Genomic DNA, 19,387 nt, shown 5'->3' with positions numbered 1-19,387 from the left:
AACAACCAAATAGATGCAATAAAAAATGATAAAGGGGAAATCACCACAGATTCCACAGAAATTCAAACCATCTTCAGAGAATATTACAAACAACTCTATGCACATAAACTAGTAAACCTGGAAGAAATGGATAAATTCCTGGACTCCTGTGTCCTCCCAAGCCTAAACCAGGAGGAAGCTGAAACTATGAATAGACCAATAACAAGGTCAGAAGTCTATTCATTTCAAACACTGTTGAGGGAGAGGAAATTTTTGTTAAAGGTTAAAGAAGCTAGCAGAAAGGAGCAAGTTTATAGAAAGAAGATATTTTATGTGACTAGAGGAACATTAGGAGGAAGACCTGTAAAGTCAGGCAGTTAAGGTCTTTACAGTTGCTTTTGACCCAGACTGCATCTCCTGTTTCAGACTATGAAACAAGAACATGCAAATTGCTGGATAGTGTACTTAGGATAAAGATAAACCACAAGCACATAAATTGAGAATGAGGGCCCGGCTCGGTGGTTCACGCCTGTAATCCCAGCACTTTGGGAGGCCCAGGTGGGTGGATCACTTGAGCTCAGGAGTTCAAGACCAGCTTGGCTAACAGGATGAAACCCCATCTCTATTAAAAAATACAAAAATTAGCTGGGCGTAATGGCGCACACCCTTAATCCCAGGTACTCTGAAGGCTAAGGCATGAGAATCACTTGAACCTGGGAGGTGGGGGTTGCAGTGAGCTGAGATCGCACCACTGCACTCCAGCTTGGGCTACAGAGTGAGACTTTGTCTGAAAAACAAACAAACAAAAAAATTGAGAACAAGCAGTTTCTAACAAATTGGGGGGATTATGTTTGGGAAGTCAGGAATTCCTTTTTCCCTTCAAAGTCCTAGCTCATAGAATAAGGCCTATTTTGAATCAGCTTATCAGCTTTATTAATGTCCACTAAAATGACTCTCTGAATAAAGGGCTCCCTGATAAAGATTAAAGTTAGAAATGAGGCTTGAATTTTAAGCTAGGGTGAGTTTTTCATTCTCTCCAGTCGAATTGACTGAAGATAACTTACAAATTACATTGGAGAATCTGGGGGTAGAAAGAATAGTGACTGACATTTGCCAAGGTTTACAAGGTCTGATTGCCATGTAGAAACCAGGAGCTCAAGGCCTGCCATGTCTGCGCACAGGGAAGCAAAAGAGGAAGCCAGATAACAATAGAGCATGAGAGGGGAACACTTATTACTAACTCCTGCTAAATTTGGTCCATTAGATGCTAGTCTTTCTTTAATTTGCCAATTATCTCTTGAGGCAAGGAGTGTTTGTTTCTGTATTTTTTTCTGGAGAGTATAGCAGGAGCTACTATACCTACAATTCCAAGAAAATGGAATGGATGAACCAGAATTTCCTCTTGTTATAATACATATAGAGATTTAAACATAAAAACTGCTATGTAGAATTCAATGGTAAACTATGCAGTTAAAAGGCTCAAGAAATATTATTATATTGGTGGGAAAAAATAATTAAAATTAACTCAAGGAGAGATGGATGACCTGATTAGAACAAAAGTAATAACAAAGATGAAAAATGCTTTCAAATAATTAACTTCCAAAAAAGTTCTGAGCCCAGATAGCTTTATGAGTCAGTTCTTCCAATGTTTTAAGGAAACAGAGGTTCCACATTATAGAAATTTAAGACATAACACTGGTGAAATTTTTTTCTAATTTATATGATTTCCAAACTGGACTAAGAGTACAATAAAACAAAATCAATTTTATGCATGCATGTAGATGCTAACGTTCTAAGACCCCCATGCGCACATCTAATTCATCAGTGCAAGGTATACTACTACCCAGTAGATATCATTTCAGAATAGTTTAATGTTAGGAATTCTAGGAATATATTACAATAATATGGTAAACAAGGAAAATAATATGAAAATCCTATTAAATACCAAATTTATTATAAAACTACTTATAACATTTTATAAATTGGAAACAGATAGATATTTAATATAATAAACTATTTTAATATGAAAGCCATGATCATACTTAATGAAAAACACGAGAGGACTTTAAAATCAAAATTACACATAAGACAAAGATACCTATCATGCCATTATTATTTTAGATTGTTATAAAAATTCTAGAAAATTAAATAACATGTGAAACAGAAGTAAATCTTATAGTCAGTTGAAAAGAAAAGAAGAAAAAGATCCCTAATTGCAAATAACATTGCTCACCAATATGTGAAAATAAAATCAGTGGATAAATAATCATATTGAATAAACTGATTGAATATAAAATAAATGTAAAATTCAGTAATTTAAAAATTAATAAAGATAAGTAAAAAAATAAAATGGGGGATTTTGTATTTTTAAGAGAATTTCAGACCAGTTATCCTATATGACTCTCTAAATTGACTAAAAACTGGATAAAATATTTTTAAAACATTGTAAGATACATTTATGAGCTGGCATAAAGGTAGAATTCCTGAGATATAACTGAATGCCAGAACTTAAAGGATTTCTTCTAATTGTTGAAAGCTAAGATTTAAATTTTAATGGCAATACAGAAGATAGGCTGTTAGAAATAAAGTGGGGAGCTTAGTTGAAACATAAAGCTGGGATCCTAGTGTAAGAATGAACAATACATAAACCTGACATGAAGAATTCAGCAAAAAAAGCTGCTTGATTCAACTTTCACTGTGGGTGAAGAAAAATTGTAACCATTATTTTCATAACTACAAGTCAGCTCTCATAAATGTTTGAGTCCTTGTTCATTCCACGTATTTGAGGGTCTGAAAACAAAATTTCAATTGGAGAATTTAATTTAAAATGGCCTGAGGCTGGATCCTTCCTGGAAACCTGTGAGTTAAACACAGGCCTGCCGGGTGCAGTGGCTCACATCTGTAATCCTAGTACTTTGGGAGGCCGAGGTGGGCGGATCACGAGGTCAGAAGTTCGAGACCAGCCTGGCCAACATGGTGAAACCCTGTCTCTACTAAAAATACTAAATATTAGCTGGGTGGTGCACGCCTGTAATTCCAGCTGCTCAGGAGGGGGAGGCAGGAGAATCGCTTGAACCCAGGAGGTGGAGGTTGCAGTGAGCCAAGATGGTGCTATTGCACTCCAGCCTGGGCGACAGGGCAAGACTCCATCTCACAAAAAAACAAAACAAAACAAAATAAAACAGCAGTAACAAAACAAACAAAAAACCCTCAGGCCTTCAAGAATTAAAAAAAAATTTTTTTTTTAGAGCTCTTTTAGGTTCACAGCAAAATTGAGAGAGAGATATTCCTCATACTCTATGTCCCAACAATCCAATCAGAGTGGTACATTCACTACAATTGATAAACCTGCATACATCATCACCCAAAGTCCATAGTTCACATTAGCATTCACTTTTGGTGTTTGGAATTTTACATGTAAGGTTCAAACTAAAATGAGAAACTCACTGGCCAAATTCACAATACCCACAAGCTAAGAGGTAGTCTGATTGAGAGGAAACAGAAATAGCAGACACCAATTTTAGACCTGCATAGATTTTTGATATCATCAGAAACTATATTTAGAGGAAAAATAAGCTTGAAAATATGAGCAAGAAACAGATGCAATAAAGTAAAATCAGTCATATTGGAAAAATAAACTTATAGCAATATAATTTAAATTAAAAATTCAATAGGCAAGTTAAATAGTAGATTAAAAACAAACTGAAGAAGCGTTTAATGAACTGTAATGTAAGTCTAAGAGATTATCCAGTGGCTAGAAAGATGGGAGATAAAAAACAAAAAATAAAAAAATGAGTTGGCTGGGTGTGGTGGCTCATGCATAACTTGGGGAGGCTGAGGCGGGTGGGTTCGGGAGTTTGAGACCAGCCTGGCCAATATGGTGAAACCCCATCTCTACTAAAAAAGAAACTACAAAAATTAGCTGGACATGGCGGTACACACCTGTAATCCCAGCTATTCAGGAGGCTGAGGCAGAAGAATTGCTTGACCCAGGGAGGCAGAGGTTGTAGTGAGCCAAAATTGTCCCACTGCATTCCAGCCTGGTGATAAAGCGAGACTCCATCTCAATAATAATAATAATAATAATAATAATGAAAAAGGTCTAGCAAATTTAATCAGAATTCTACAAGGAATTCTGATTAAACATAAGAGGTAATATTTAAGGTGATAACGACTGAAACCCTTCTCAGAATTATTCAAATATATACATCCTAACATACAGGAAGTCCAGCAAATCACAGGCAAAAGCATAAAAACAGTTCACATCTAGATTCACCAAAAAGAAACTAAAAATCCACATTCATATATACACAAAAGGTCTTAAGCCACAGGAGGGACAAGCAAGACTAGAAACAAAACAAAATAAAGCAAAATGCAAAACAAAACCCAACACACTGCAGAGAATAGACATTGTCAAGAGACTGACCACTATCTTTACAACAGAAATAATGAAAACTATAAGATGGTGGAATAATACCTTAAGTGGACCGAGAGAAAATAATTGTCAACCTAGAACTGCACATCCAGCAAAACCATATATTCAAGTGCAAGGATAAAATAAAGACATTTTCAAACAGACCTGAGAGTTTACCACCAGTAGACCCTCACTACAGGTGATTCTAAAGGATTTTCTTTAAGAAGAAAAGGTATAATCCCAGACAGATCTGAAATCAGAAAAGACTGATTATGAAGGATATTGATAAGTATGTGCATAAATCAAAATAACAGTTGACTGCATAAAATCAGAACAATAATAATGACAATGTCTAACTTGTGGAGGGAAAGAACAGCAATTTAGAGATCTAAAATATTGGACAACAACAGCTTTCAATTTGGCAGAGGGGTGGTCAGTGTGAAAGATCCTTGTTTTATTTACAAGTGTTAAATTTATTAAATATTTAGATTTTAAGTTAGTATACATGTTTTAGTATAAAGGGAAAATTGTATGAATAACTTCTTTTTTTTAACTTTATTTTTATTTTTATTTTTTTGTTAAAAGAAAATGAGATGGGGTGTTATCATGTTGGCCAGGCTAGTCTCGAACTCATGACCTCAAGTGATCCACCCATCTCGGCCTCCCAAAGTGCTGGGATTACAGGCGTGAGCCACCGTGCCCGGCCTGTATGAATAAATTCTAAGACATAGAGGGGAGAAACTAGAAAAATAAAACGAAAAATAATTTAGTCAGTTATAAAAGTGTGTGTGTGGGGGGAAGAACCCAAACAAAAAATAGAAGAACCAGGACAATTAGGTAACTAGAAAGCACATATAAGATGGTAGAAGTAAATCCAAATATATCCATTACCATAATAAATAGAAAAGGGCTAACCTTCTCAGTTAAAAGAAGATTGTCAGATTGTATTTTTTTTAAAGCAGTTAGCTTTATGTTGATTTTAAGAAACACACCCCAAACCATAAGGCACAAAAATGTTAAAAGTTCAAGTACAGAAGAAATATGTAGTAAACCCCCAGGAAATGTTGCCCACAAAAATACCAGTAAAAAGAGAGTTTAGAATGAAAGTCTTCAGCATTTGACTTCTGTCCTTCGCTTTATTCTTAAATAGAGACAGGCTAAATTTCTTTTCTTCTGTTGAGATATGAGTAGGATTAGGAAGTGACAGCCTCTTGATCATTTAAGATTTTTCCAGTATGGTATACATTTCTTCAGTTTCATAGAGGATAAGTTTTTCCTTATTTACTTTTGGGATTTTTTCATGACAGAACAGAGTAATTAAAAATACTTTTAAGCCAAATGCATAATGCCATATTTTATTTTTGGACATTACTTATACCATAACAGTACAGGTTTTAGCAAAACTAACAAGAAAAGCTGCTATAGCTATAGTAACATTAGACTAAACACTTCCTTTTCTTTTTTTTTTTTGTTGAGTTAGAGGCTTGCTCTGTTGCCCAGGCTGAAGTGCAATGGAGCGATTTTGGCTCAATGCAACCTCCACCCCCTTGGTTCAAGTGGTTTTCCTGCCTTGGCCTCCCGAGTAGCTGGGATTACAGGCACCTGCCACCGCACCTGGCTAATTTTTGTGTTTTTAGTAGAGATGGGGTTTCACCATCTTGGCCAGGCTAGTCTTGAATTTTTGATCTCAGGCAATCCGCCCACCTCGGACTCCCAAGGTGCTGGGATTACAGGTGTGAGCCACGGTGCCTGGCCCAGACTAAACACTTTCTAAGGAAAAACATTGGTAGAGATAAAGAAGAGAGCTATATAATGAAATGATTTATTAAGAAGATGTAACTCTAAACTTTTATGCAGCTAATTATAAACCTCGAAATTATAAAAATTGACGGAATTAGAGAAAAAAAATAGAAAGACCCAATACATTAGTGGGAAATTTTAATATATCTCTGTCAGAAATTAATAGACCAAGCAGATAAAAAATCAAGAATAGAGATGATTTGAACATAATTAATAGGCTTGATCTAATGAACAGTTATAGATTACATCCAATAATTCAAAAATATTGAATCTGAGCACATATGAAATATTTATTTAAATTGGCTACATGGAGACTGTAAAATTCTCCTCAATAAATTTCAGAGATGGATGTCAAACAAAGCTTATTTTTGGACCAAAATGTAACCAATTTAGAAATTAATAGCAAAATGATAATTGGGAAATATTATACATTTAAACAACATATGGGTTAAGAAATCAAAAGCATTAGAAATGAGTGATAATAAAAGTGTTATATTTCAAAACACTGGAAGCAGGCAAAGTAATATTAGAAGAAAATACAATTATTTAAATACGTTAGTAAAGAAGACTAGATAGTAAATTAAAAACACAATAATAGCAGAATAAGCCCCCCAAAAACGTATAGGAAAGAGAACAAATAATTTTAAAAAACCACCCCGCACACAAGAAACACTAATAAGTTAGAAAATAAACATATAAAAAGAATCAACAAAGGTAAAAGTTTGTGCTTTGAAAAAAGTTAATGAAATTGACAAGCCTCTGGCAATATTTGTCAAGAGAAAAATGAGAAATCCATTGTAAATAATATTAAGAATTAAAACAGGGACATAAGGGAATAGAATTTTTTATGCTGACTAGATTAAAATATGTGTGTATTATATACAGTTTCAAGTCAATAAATCTGGACATCTAGAAAACATAATTTTTTTGAAAAATGCAGTTTACTAAAACTGACTCAAAAAGAAATAGAGGATATAAATAACCCTATAATCATTAAATAAATTGAATTAAAAGTTTAAAGTTTTCCCAAAAAGATAACATCAGAATAAGGTGATTTTTACCAATACAGTTATTCAGTGGGGGGAAAGTAATTTAAATCCTATGCAGACTCTTATCAGTGATTAGAAAAAGAGAATATTCCCCAAGTGTTTCTATGACTAGCATAACTTTGACACTAAAATAAGGTAAGGAATTATAAATTGGAAAAAGGGAATTTCACTTGTGATCATTGAAGAAGAAAAAAAAGCTAAATAAAATATTAACAAACAAAAGTTAGCACTATGCTGCACTATAATAAAAACAAATACATTATGACCAAGTTGCTTTTTAATCTCATGAATGCCTGGTTCATTTAATATTGGAAATTTGATTAATGTAGCATCACTTCAGCATCATTGAAAGGAAATATACAATCTTCTTAGTAGCTGCAGAGGAGATAATTAATAGAATTTACTATCTGTCTCTAATTTAAAACCAAAAACTTTTACAAACTAGGAATAGAAGAAAAATTGTTTGACTTGATAAATGTATCTGCAAAAATACTAAAATATGGCAAATATCATACTTGATGGGGAAATATATGAATTTCTGTTACCATCAGGAACAACCAACCATATCCAACTTCTGTGAAGACTGAAGCTTACACTATTTTGGGGGCTCTGATTCATGAGTATTAACACCTGTTGATATCACCTCCTCTTATTGTTGCAACTCCACACCTAATCTTCTTTTTTTTCTTTTTCAACTCTTTAACACCTCTGTAACCAATATTCCTCACCCTTAACTTTCCTTTGGTTGAACTATCTGAAAACTCAAGCTTCAGAATTACAAATAAGAAATTATGTATTAAAATGAGTATGAGGAAACAATGTACAAAAAATATTGGTGACTTTGAGATTTAGGTCTTTCCATTCTGAGATCTTTTAAAACAATTTATTAGAAATGCTTCCGAATTTCACTAGACTTCTCTTTCTGTACTTAGAATACTGCAAATTCTAATAACTCCTGGAACTCACAGGGGCCTATGCTAATGAGGGTCTAAGCTTTATTTGCTTCCCAGGAACCTAAGCTTTATGTGTTAGAAATGTAAACTAGTGCAATAAGACAAAAATTTAAAGTTTAAAAATTTGAAAAAAAAAAAAAAAGAAATAAAGCCATTACTATTACTAGGTGATACAATTGTTCACATCAAAATCCCCAAATAGTCAACAGACTTTTTTTATGGAATTAATATGAGAAGTTAGCTAGCTTGCTGTTTTAAACCAATGTATAAAATCAAATTGCATGTCTGTACTTTGGAAATGATTAGCAAGATGATTTAAAAGACATCATTACAACACACCCCCCACTTACCCTAACCAACCAACCAACCAACCAACCAACCAACCAAACCAAGCACCACCTAGGATTATATCTTGTAGTAGATGATCAAGAACTTTACATAGAAAAGTATAGAATTTTACTGAGGCCAAGATGGGAGGAATGCTTGAGTCCAGGAGTTCAAGACCAGCCTGGGAAACATAATGAGACCCTGTCCTCCCCGCCCCGACCCACACACACAAAATTGAAAGTCACTAGCAAGAAATACTATGTTCATGGATAGGATGATTCTGTGTCTTAAAGATGTCAATTTTTCTCTATCATTATCATTGCATCATTGTAAACCTGCTCTTCTTTCTCCATTCATTGTTTATAGGGAATTGAACTTGTCAAATGAATGTCTAGAGTGATATGTATGAAGCAAAGGGAAGAAGCATTCTTGCTGACTATCAGACATTTTGCAAACAGGATGCAGGTAATGAATAAGAGATACTACATTTTCTTACTTTTTTTAGGTTAATAGGCTTGCTCCATTTCAGCCACTAATTTTTATTCTTGATTCAGTGTCACTGATATAGTTTAGCTGTTCCTCTTAGTTTTCATATTTATCTATAGTCACATCATTGTAAATTACAGCATAATTTTACATACTTTCATAAATCATAATTTTTTGCCACTATTAGGACACATTACATTTATGTTAGGAAAACCTGGAAATGTGTTTCCTTTGTTATTATTTATATCTTATCTTACTAAAGTAACCTCACACCATTAGGGTTGAGGCATATGTGCTCACTTTAAAGCAGCTGGTATTGTTCCTAAGAAGATGCACAAGCCCAGGCTTTTAACTAAAGACAGAAACTTTTCACTGACAAAAAAACTACAAATGCTCTGGTAATAGTAAGAATGATTCTGTATTAGTTCTCTGTTGCTGCTGTAACACATTACCGCAAACTTAGTGGCGTAAAACAGTACACATTTATTATCTTCCAGTTAGTTCTGTAGGTTCAGAAGTCTGACACAGGTCTCACTGGGTTAAAATCTAGGTGTTGGCAAGTTTGCATTCCCATCTATAGATTTTAGAGGAGCTTCTGTTTCTTTTCCTTTCTAGCTTCTGAAGACTGTCTGAATTCCTTGACTTTTGTTTCTTTTACTACATCTTCAAAACAAGTAACAGAGGGTTTAGTCTTCCTCACATCACATCATTCCAACCTCCTCTTCTGCCTCCCTCTTCAGCCACTATGTTGGATTTTATTATGTTGAATCCTGGATAATCCAGGATGATCTCCCTTTCTCAAAGTTCTTAATCACATTTGCAACATTCCTTTTGCCACCTAAGGTAACCTTCACAGGTTCTAGGCATTAGGACATGGACATCTGGCCAGGAATGAGGGCAAGCTCTCTAACTTCCTGTTCCTTCCCCATGCTCACTCTTCTCTGGCCACATTGCCCCACTCCAGACTTGGTGTTCACTTACACTTCCCTTGCAGTAAAATGCTTTCAGCCAGAGATTCTTATGGCTTACTCTCATACTTTGTTGATGTCTCTGTCCAGAAATCCTGCCATGAGCACTAAACCTGAAATTTACCTTATGTTTTCTAACCTCTTACCATGTATTGTTTTTCTTCATAACATTTCCCATTCCTCTGTGGCTCCCCTTCTGAAAACTAATCTCCCTTGGGGTAGAAACTTGGTCAGCTTTGTTCCCCTGTGTTACTCAGGGTCTAGCTCAGTGTCTGGTACAGAAGATCTATGATGCATGAATGAATCAATTTTTTAATTGTTCTTACTGAAAATCACATTTTTCTTTTCAGTAAGCTGGATCACACTGAAATCTCTATAATTTGAATTAGAGTTGAATTCAAATTGAAGTATGAGAGCTATTGCCATTGTGCTTTGTTATTTCACTGAGAGTGCTATTTGAGTAGCCAGATTTTCAACTGACATCAGTAATACTCAGTGTGATATATTAAGTATCCTTCTGTGAATGCCCTACTATCGATTGTATTCTTTTGGAGTAGGGATTGATAATAATAGTGATAAAGACAATTAGCATCATCTTTGGTAGCATTTATGGAATACTTGCTATGTGCCATTAGTAAGTCCTTTACTTACATTATTTTATTTAATCTTCTCACTCCATGAGATCATAAAATACACATTTACTCTTTTGTCTACCCAAGAAAACTTACCCCCTTACCCAACACTTTCTTTAGGAAACTGCTTATCTCTATTCCAGCCAAATGATTTTGGGAATATCCCAAGAACAATCCTTTGGCCTCTTGGCTGTCAAGATGGATATATGAACCAGTCTGGATCAGTCAGAATCCTTTAGTGGGAATCCAATATTTAACACGTAATCCATATCAAGCCAGAGTTCTTTCTCTCAGTTTTTGGGCTCACTATAGGAAGGGAGACTTTCTTTTCCTCTTGGGTCCAAAAATGGCAAGGATATGGCCTGGAACTACTATGGTGAAGTAGATAGAGGAAATGGATCAGGGACAGGAGTCAGATGCCCTGACTTATGCAGTATGTGGTCACATTTTCTCCACTTGATAGATGAACAAACATGTCTCAGAGCTGTTATTTTCCATAGGACAGATAGCTTGTAAATAGCTAGTGAATGGAGGGATTTTACCCCGCATTGGCCTGATTTCATTATCTATATTTTCTTTCACTTTGCTTTATGCCCTGATATCTTAGCCATTTACTCTTTCCATTCTTCCTGGTTTCTGAAAACACACAGCAAAGAAATGCACACTCTTTATTTCTAAAAAGGTGTTTCTTGGACAGTTGTTGCTCCTCTGTACATCTTATACTTGATGATTATGTTCACTTGAGGGTCTAGGGCTGGAAGGACAAACAGACCCCATCTTCTATGTTAATTCCAGTGGAATAAAAGTGGTTATTTACAGCTTTGTGTTGAGAAGGATTCTGAGGCTTCATCTGGCCTAGCAGAAAAGGAGGAAAGTGAAATAAGAACATAAGCTATTAAATTTGCTCAAAATGTTTGATAACTCAGATTGCATTTTGGAAATACGGAGGTATACTTTTCAGCATCCAAGAAGTGTTGAGCTTGTTTTTCAGCTCAAAAAATATTTTGTTAGCTAGAAACTCAACTTGTGCACCAAACCAAATTCCTCAATAGTCTCTTCACTGTGGAATGATGACATCTTCTAATGAACATCTTCCTTTGCAAAATGCCCAGACAGCTCTATGCTACAACGATAGGAACAGCAACATGACCTGAATTTAGATTCTGAATTTAGATTCTAGAATGTCATTTATTGGGACCACTCTTTTTTTGGTGAGAGAGATGCTAAATCACAGCCACCCTGAGAAAATTGTCATGCACTAGTATTGTTGAACATTTTCTAACAATCAAATTGGGCCTCACATTTTGTTGGTTGGAAGTTCCATTTCTTCATCTTTGGTCCAAGTTACTTAGCAATGACCAATCAAACTATGTGCCCACCATATTGTTTTGCATGTTTGACTAGAACATTGACAGATTAATAGGAAGGGTAAATAGCAGAGCACAACTGCGGGGGCCCAGTGTGGAGCAGCGGGATTGACTGCTCCGGACTTTGTTGTGTTTGCTCAGAGGAAGCCGCAGCAAAAGCCTGCTGGGCTGAGGTGACCTGGGTCATGGGCATTTGTTTTTTGTCTCTATAGAAAACAATTGTTTTCTCAATGGAAGATGGCTTTTTTCTGAATCTACATGGTTCCACCGATGAGGAAGCATTTGCCATTCCAGGGTGCTTGCTAAAACACAGACATACAAATAAAAAGGCCACACAAAAGTTCAAATTTACTGTATTTTTCAGAGAATCCTTTGACTTATTTTAACTAGGAGAGAAGCCTAATTTTGGAAAATTTATCTTGAGGGTCTCTGAACCTTCATCTATCTACTGCTAATTCCCAATATTTGATGCTTAAAAATTTATGAAGTTTCAAGATCCAGCCACCTTTTCTTCCCCCACAGGTCATGAAGGCAGAACCCATTAACATTTAGCACTATTGATTTTGTAAACCCTGGCTTTGGTAAAAAATTTATTTTGATTTCAAAATTGCTCTAATCTGAATTGATATGGATGAAATACGTTAATAATAAAGGAAAACCTACTTTAGGTAAGACTTAATTAATCAAAAGTGGTGGCTTGATTTAAAAGCCAGAACTATATTTTTGGCTAATAGATTTATTTGAGCATGACTAATTTTACATTTACAAATTTATCATAGTTCTTTAGGAAAAGGTTTACTTGAAATAAAAGACTCCTAAGGGTTCTACATGGATTTTTGATGAATTACTATTGATCATTCTTGATGTATTTTATACATATGTATATACACACATATACATACATGTATCCATCCATCCATACATACATAGAGATAGAGGCAGAGATTAGAGATAAAGAGGGATCAAGAATATACATACAACATGTATGTGTATATATATGTATATACATATATACACACATCCCTATATATATGTGTGTATATATATATTCAATCAGCCAGACTCTCTTCCTGATCTCGTAGGAATGAAGAGGGGGTCAAATGGCACTCTACGATTTTCTGTTTAGCAGAATTAAATTACCAAACAGAAAATCATAGAGTGCTATTTTCCAACCTTTTCTTCCTCTTCACTTTCTCTTCTCTTTACTCCTTTCCTTTTTTGTCCTTACCTTCCTAGAGCTTAGGGCTTAGGAAGAGCATAAGAGTGTTATTGATGGTGGTTGTGGAAATCATTTTAGTTTCTGGCTGCCTACTTCAAGTCCTGTTGGGCTTTTTGCATTTTTAAAACTGAGAGACCACCATGGGATGGGGTGGTAGATGGTGGTGTACCCCAAACAAATGAACAAAACCTCCCCTCCAAAAATCAAGGAAAAAAACCTCTCAGTGACATTAAAAACTAAGACTGATCTGAGTATTAAGAAAAATCAATATGTCTGCACTAATATTATATCCTTTTTATTCATTTAAAATTAACCAGTATTTATTATGCACATCCTTTCTGCTATTCAGAGGATAGTTTCAGCCCTCAGGGAGCTGATAGTCTTGGGTTGAGGCATGGGGAAAGATAATCATCCAAAGAATTACAATATACTATTTCTCAATTCCCTATAGTATTAATTACGATATAGAGAGCGGGAGTGAGACCAAGAGACTGGCACTAACTCTATTTTTTCAAGACACAGGAAGAGGCATGCCTCTGTGGTTCTGTGGCTCTTTATTTAGGCTAATTTAATCTCATTTGCAAGCCATAAAACAAATAATGATTGTCTAGTTGACACCTGTACTATAGAAACATGGTAAGACTTGGGAAAGAGTATAAGTTTTGTAGGGCAGAAATTGCACCTGTCACATTCACTGTATGGAATGAGACTGGAACTCCATGAATATCTGTGGAATGAATGGGTAGATGAGAAGCCCAAAGACTGAAGTTGCTAAAAGCTGTGTAACTTTTAGCATGGCCTGAGGTCTGAGTATCTGTTTCTTCACCTATCAAATGGTTCTGCAATACTTGCCCATGTCACAGTATCATAGGATCAAAGTGTATTTCTTTAGCATCTATTATATGGGAGGCACTAGTCTTAAGGATTTTACATGTGTTGACTGATTTCATCTCCGTAACAAAAATGTGAGGCAGGTACTATTATAATTATTATTCCCATTTTACAGACGATTATGTGTCGTTGGTTCTTTTGTCAACTGTATTGTATTAATCAAAGAAATAGCATTGCAATTATTATTTCTAATATTCAAAAATGCAGAAGCATGCAGATACCCTCTATGAAGTTCAGTCTCTCATCTGACTCTGTATCTGTCTTACACTGCGGTTCTCTGAGATTTATAGTTTGAGAATATTTTGGGCATCCATTTTAATTGAAGATCTTTGAATGATACAGAATTAAAAGCCTTGCAAATCTCCTCCAGAAAGTAAGATATATCTTCATTTTGAATATGTATGTCCTGGAATTGGAACCAAAAAGCCACCAGGACCTGCTGCTATGCAGCAGATGAGCTTCTCTTTGACTTCGTTTTCCCTATGGGCACAGGACCTCTCCCTGCTTTTCTCTGAATGTGTGTTCCATTCTTTTTTCACTTCTACATGCTTCTTCTGTTTCTTCATCATGTGGTTTGTCCATAATTGCTATAACCTTTCCATCCCCAATGCTGTCTCGTGCACTTATAGTTCTACTCTCACAATTCTTTTGCAAATAAACGAAAGAAAATGATGGGAAAATAATCCCATCATTCTAATTGCTGAGATTGGTCCAGCTGATTTTCTCATGCTCTACCACATCACAATTCTCCGGTTAGCTGATGTTACAAACATCTGGAGCAAGGAGGGCAGACAGTGTCCTGAGCTGTGAGCCTGGCGGGGTCTGTGACAGGGGTTGTTCCATCCACCAACTGCATGTAAAATATAATTGAGAAATCAATTTTATTGTTTGCTAAATGTACCAAATAGGGCTTTTTAATTAAATAGTCTCATATTAGAAGGAGAATTTGTGGATAGAGATTATAAGGCTTCTTTATAATTTTAAAAATTGAGTTGTATTAAAACATTTTGTTTTTAGCCTGTAGGTAGTGACCTTCAGTTTATAAGAAGAAAAGAGTTTTGAGAAAATGACCTCTCAGATTTTAAGTCAAATGCGAGAAGGTAGTGAAGTGAAGTTTTAGTCTCTGTCTTGTGATCGATTTGCAGCAGGTTACACAATCAGTTTCATGGGTTACTGTCTACATTTTTAAAAAAGAGAAATAGATTGGAAAAATAGAGAGGTCAATGTGCTATATGCATCATAAGATGTTCTTGTTTCCTGATACTTTTATTTCAGTTATATACATGTGGATATTTATTGGCCACGATGTAAGATGCATTTCTTACCATGGGATGTAGACCAAAAGCTTATAAGTTACCAGTGTAGAGGTTAAGACCTGGGTTTGGGGTCCTATGACCCTGGGTCCAAATGGCTCTACAATTTAGGGAGTGTGTTACCTTACAACTCCAAACTACAGTTTCTTCTTCAGCAAAATAGGTTAATGTGCCTTACCTCATACAATTAAGATGCCAAATCAATGTGAGCAAAGTGCTTAACATACAACTCAACATAGCTTTTATTGTTACTTTAAATGAAATTGACCTCTGTATTTAGGTTAAGTATGGGAAGTTTCTGGAAATGCTTTACATCAGAGATGTGGATAGGAATTATGAACTGGGATAGGAAGTAGAGGAAAAATAAAGAGCAGAGAAAACATCTCAGACATTTTCATGGCAACAGGAAAATCCATTTATAGGTCCTTTCCTGTGTTCTAGGTGACATTCAAGTCTCTTTTTCAATGCATTCATGAAACACATTAATATTATATATTGTTATGAATGCACTGATCCAATCCACAGAGATTCTTGAAAGAATGATGGGGACATTGGTAACTCACAAGTTGAGTAAGGAAAGGAAAAAGTGGAGAGTAATGCAGTGAGACACCACCTATTTCACCTTTTTTTTGCTACACAACAAATGCTCCAGAACATAATAGTGTAAAACAACAATTTTATTATGCTCATTAATTGTGTGAGTCAGGAATTCAGACAGAGCACAGTAAGGATGACTTGCTTCTGCTCCATGATGTCTGAGGCATTCACTGGGCAGTCACAGAGGCTGAGGTTGGCTCAGATGGCTGGGGACCAGAATGATCTGGAAGCTTCTTCACTCACATGCTGGGCTGGGGTGATTCGAAGGCTGTGTTCAGCTGGAACTGCAAATCAGCACGACTACTCAGGGCCTCTCTATGTGGTGTGAACTTCCTCATAGGACAGTGGCCTCAGGGTATTGGTGCTTCTCACAGGATGGCTAGTATCTCCAAGATCAAGTGTTCCCAAAAGACAAAGAGGAAGATGCATTGCCTTTGATTACCTAGCCTCACAAATCACATAGCATCACTTACATAGTTGGTCAAAGCAGTCACAAACCCGACCAGATTCAAGGGGTGAGGACAAAGATCATTTTTCTTATCGGGAGGAATTGAGAATTGAATGTGAAAATTAAAAGGGTGGTAACAAGCAACATCTTTAGTTGTGCCCTTTATACCTTCACATCCTCACCATAATTGAACCACAGACGACTTGGGTAATAGAGAGAGACCATGAGGAGTCATTTATGTTTGATTGTAGATGGTCTCTTGAGATATCTTCAGAATGGACTGACCTTCCTAATGATACTTTGCTTTGGTTAATTCCGAAACAACTTCATATTTGACTTCTCCCTGCCAAAAGTTAAAATTAAAAAGCTACCAGATGTCAGGAGCGCCAACCTGGGACCTGTAAAAAGTGTAAAAGCCTTGAAAAATCAGTGGGGCAAACCGCTTTACCAAATCACAGTTAAAAGTCTCCTCTGTCTCTCTATTCTTTCTACATTTTAAAGCAGTTTCTATCTTTAAAAATCTCTAGTTAGGGACATTGGGATGAGAAATAGAATAAATTTTGGGTTTTAGTCCTGAGTTCATCACTACAGTGGCCTGGGCAAACCATTTCACCTTCAGTATGTTCCATGCTCTTTGAGGTCACTTTCAGTATTCAGCGACTGATTTTATGGCTTTCCAAATGTCCCAAATATGTTAATTTTATGAGCAAAGTAAGCTATACATAATGCATTTTGTACACATAAAATGAAAATGTGACTTTCGATCTGTCGTTTTACCTGTCAAATTAGCACAGATTAAAAACTCACTGTTGGTGAAAGTGCATTAATAAAGGCCTCTTCTATCATGCAGCTGAACACACTGTCTAATTGATGTGGCTTTTCTGCAAAGCAATTTGACTTGATATCAAATATGTTGAAACATCCATGCCTGTTGATTCCACTCATCCTTTCTGAGACTCTATCTTGAAAACCTAATTAGAGTGGGAGACCAAGATTTCTGTGTAAGGATGTTTACTGCTATGTTACCAATGTTATGCAATAATGGAAACCACCTATATTGTCCAATAATCTGAACATTTTATAACTTACAGTGCATACAAATAATGATATTATGTGGCCAGAAAATCAGATTTTCTTAAAAGAAGTATTCATACACAATAAATTTGCATATAATAATTAGTCTGTATAGAGATAAACTGTAAGGAACTGTGTCAAGATGTCTAGATACAATTACTGCTGATTTTTTCTGTGTTTGGAGGTCTTTCTGTTGTTCAAAAATCTATAATGAATGTGTATTTTTGTGTGTGTGTGTGTGATGGACTCTCACTCTCTTGCCAGGCTGGAGTGCAGTGGTGTAATCTCGGCTCACTGCAACCTCTACCTCCTGGGTTCAAGTGATTCTCCTGCCTCAGCTTCCTGAGTAGCTGGGACTACAGGTGCCCACCACCACGCCTGGCTAATTTTTTGTATTTTTTTAAGAGAGATGGGGTTTCACCATGTTGGCCAGGATGGTCTTGATCACCTGACCTTGTGATCTGCCCTCAGCCTCCCAAAGTGCTGGGATTACAGGCGTGAGCCACTGCGCTAGACCGCCTTCCTGAGTTTAACACTCACAAATGCTGTGCCTTCTGCCCCGCACCTTCCCAAGCTCCCTGCTCCCTTGAACACCAACTGGATGTTCCATACTGGGAACTGGATCTGAGGTGTGAAGGTGCTCTGGGGCTGAGAAAGGAAGTCAGCCAGGAGGTCAGGTGTGAGATCTTCTGCAGTTATGCACTCCTACAGGCACTAGGCCACCCAAGGCCTACATGTGGCCCCTGGTTGAAGGCCTCAAATCTACAAGGCTACTAGCTAGATTTTACTGGAGTAAATTACCCCTGCTTTGCAAGAACATTAACAAATTACTATGAAAATGCTGTCATGACCAGCACAAATGTCTCTCAAAGGCTCACTTCAGCTGGCTTTTTTTGTCCCAACTCATAAGATTCACTTGTTAGTTCTAAAAAAAGGGAAAACTGAATCTTGAGGTAATTTTCACTTTGGGTGAATTCATCGATTTGTTTTTTTCCCATAGAGTTTGGTTTGTATCCAGGCTTATGAACAACTTTTGTAAGAAGCAATAGCAGTTGTGTTGAAGGGCACTTGAAATGGGAGAGAATTCTAAAGTTGCTGCGTCCTGTTAAACAACAAGAATGGGGAGGATTGCCTCTTAGTCCAGAGTAAAAGAGATCTGAATTAAAAACAATGAGAATTTTAACTTTAAAAGTCTAATTCTGGAAGCAACTACAGGGTACAACTTGTATGTATTATAGTTTGCATTTTGAAACTTACTAGTCTGGTTAATAAAATTACATAGCCATCCTATGAATGAAACTACCATATGCATTACATTTAGGGTCCTTGGATGATACACACCAATGAATCCTAAGAAACCGTGCACAAGTATATATTTGGAATCCAGAATGGCAGGTCCCAATTATGAGGATGAAAACTATATACATCAATTTCTGTTTGAATGCAAGCATTCTATAATTGTCTGATCATTACATCTAATTAAAAGTTAAACGCAGGCTCAATAAAATCAAGAAGGTGATTAAGAAGTTTATTAAATAATGATATTTAACATAAATTTGTATAGGTTGAATTTACATTATCAATGAGAGTTTTTTCTTAGATTATCTCACATTCAGAAATGTTATTTTCCAAAGCACTGGAGTATGAAAATTTATCTATTTTGTATGTTTTGATTAAAGTTTGGTGTTGGTACAAATTATTTCCATTCTGAAATAGATGCACCTGGTTAGGACAACCAGAGACCCAGGTAGAAAAAAAATCTAGCTTTCCTTGGGTGTTTTCTAATCTGCATATAGGTAGAATACCCCACAGGAGGGCTAAATGTGTAAAGAAGAGAGAAAAACACCCCCCCCAAAATGGATACATAGAA

The 19,387-nt window shown here is 36.0% G+C and overlaps 1 protein-coding gene across 11 annotated transcripts in view; it reads left to right on the top strand.

The window, feature by feature from the left end:
- Positions 1–19,387, top strand: part of C9H12orf42 (chromosome 9 C12orf42 homolog) — a 228,958-nt gene that overhangs the window by 40,767 nt on the left and 168,804 nt on the right. For 8 of the 11 annotated variants that reach the window (XM_078338117.1, XM_078338118.1, XM_078338120.1 and 5 more), the window contains one exon: positions 8,889–8,987. The exons of the other annotated variants lie outside the window; for them this stretch is intronic. In XM_078338117.1, coding sequence (XP_078194243.1) covers positions 8,910–8,987 — 78 coding nt within the window. In that variant the 5' untranslated portion in view covers positions 8,889–8,909. The remainder of the gene's footprint in view (positions 1–8,888; positions 8,988–19,387) is intronic. 11 annotated transcript variants of the gene reach the window in all.

Source organism: Callithrix jacchus, chromosome 9 (genome assembly GCF_049354715.1).
Source record: "Callithrix jacchus isolate 240 chromosome 9, calJac240_pri, whole genome shotgun sequence".
Taxonomy (NCBI): Eukaryota; Metazoa; Chordata; class Mammalia; order Primates; family Cebidae; genus Callithrix; species Callithrix jacchus.
This window is presented reverse-complemented; position numbering and strand designations above follow the sequence as displayed.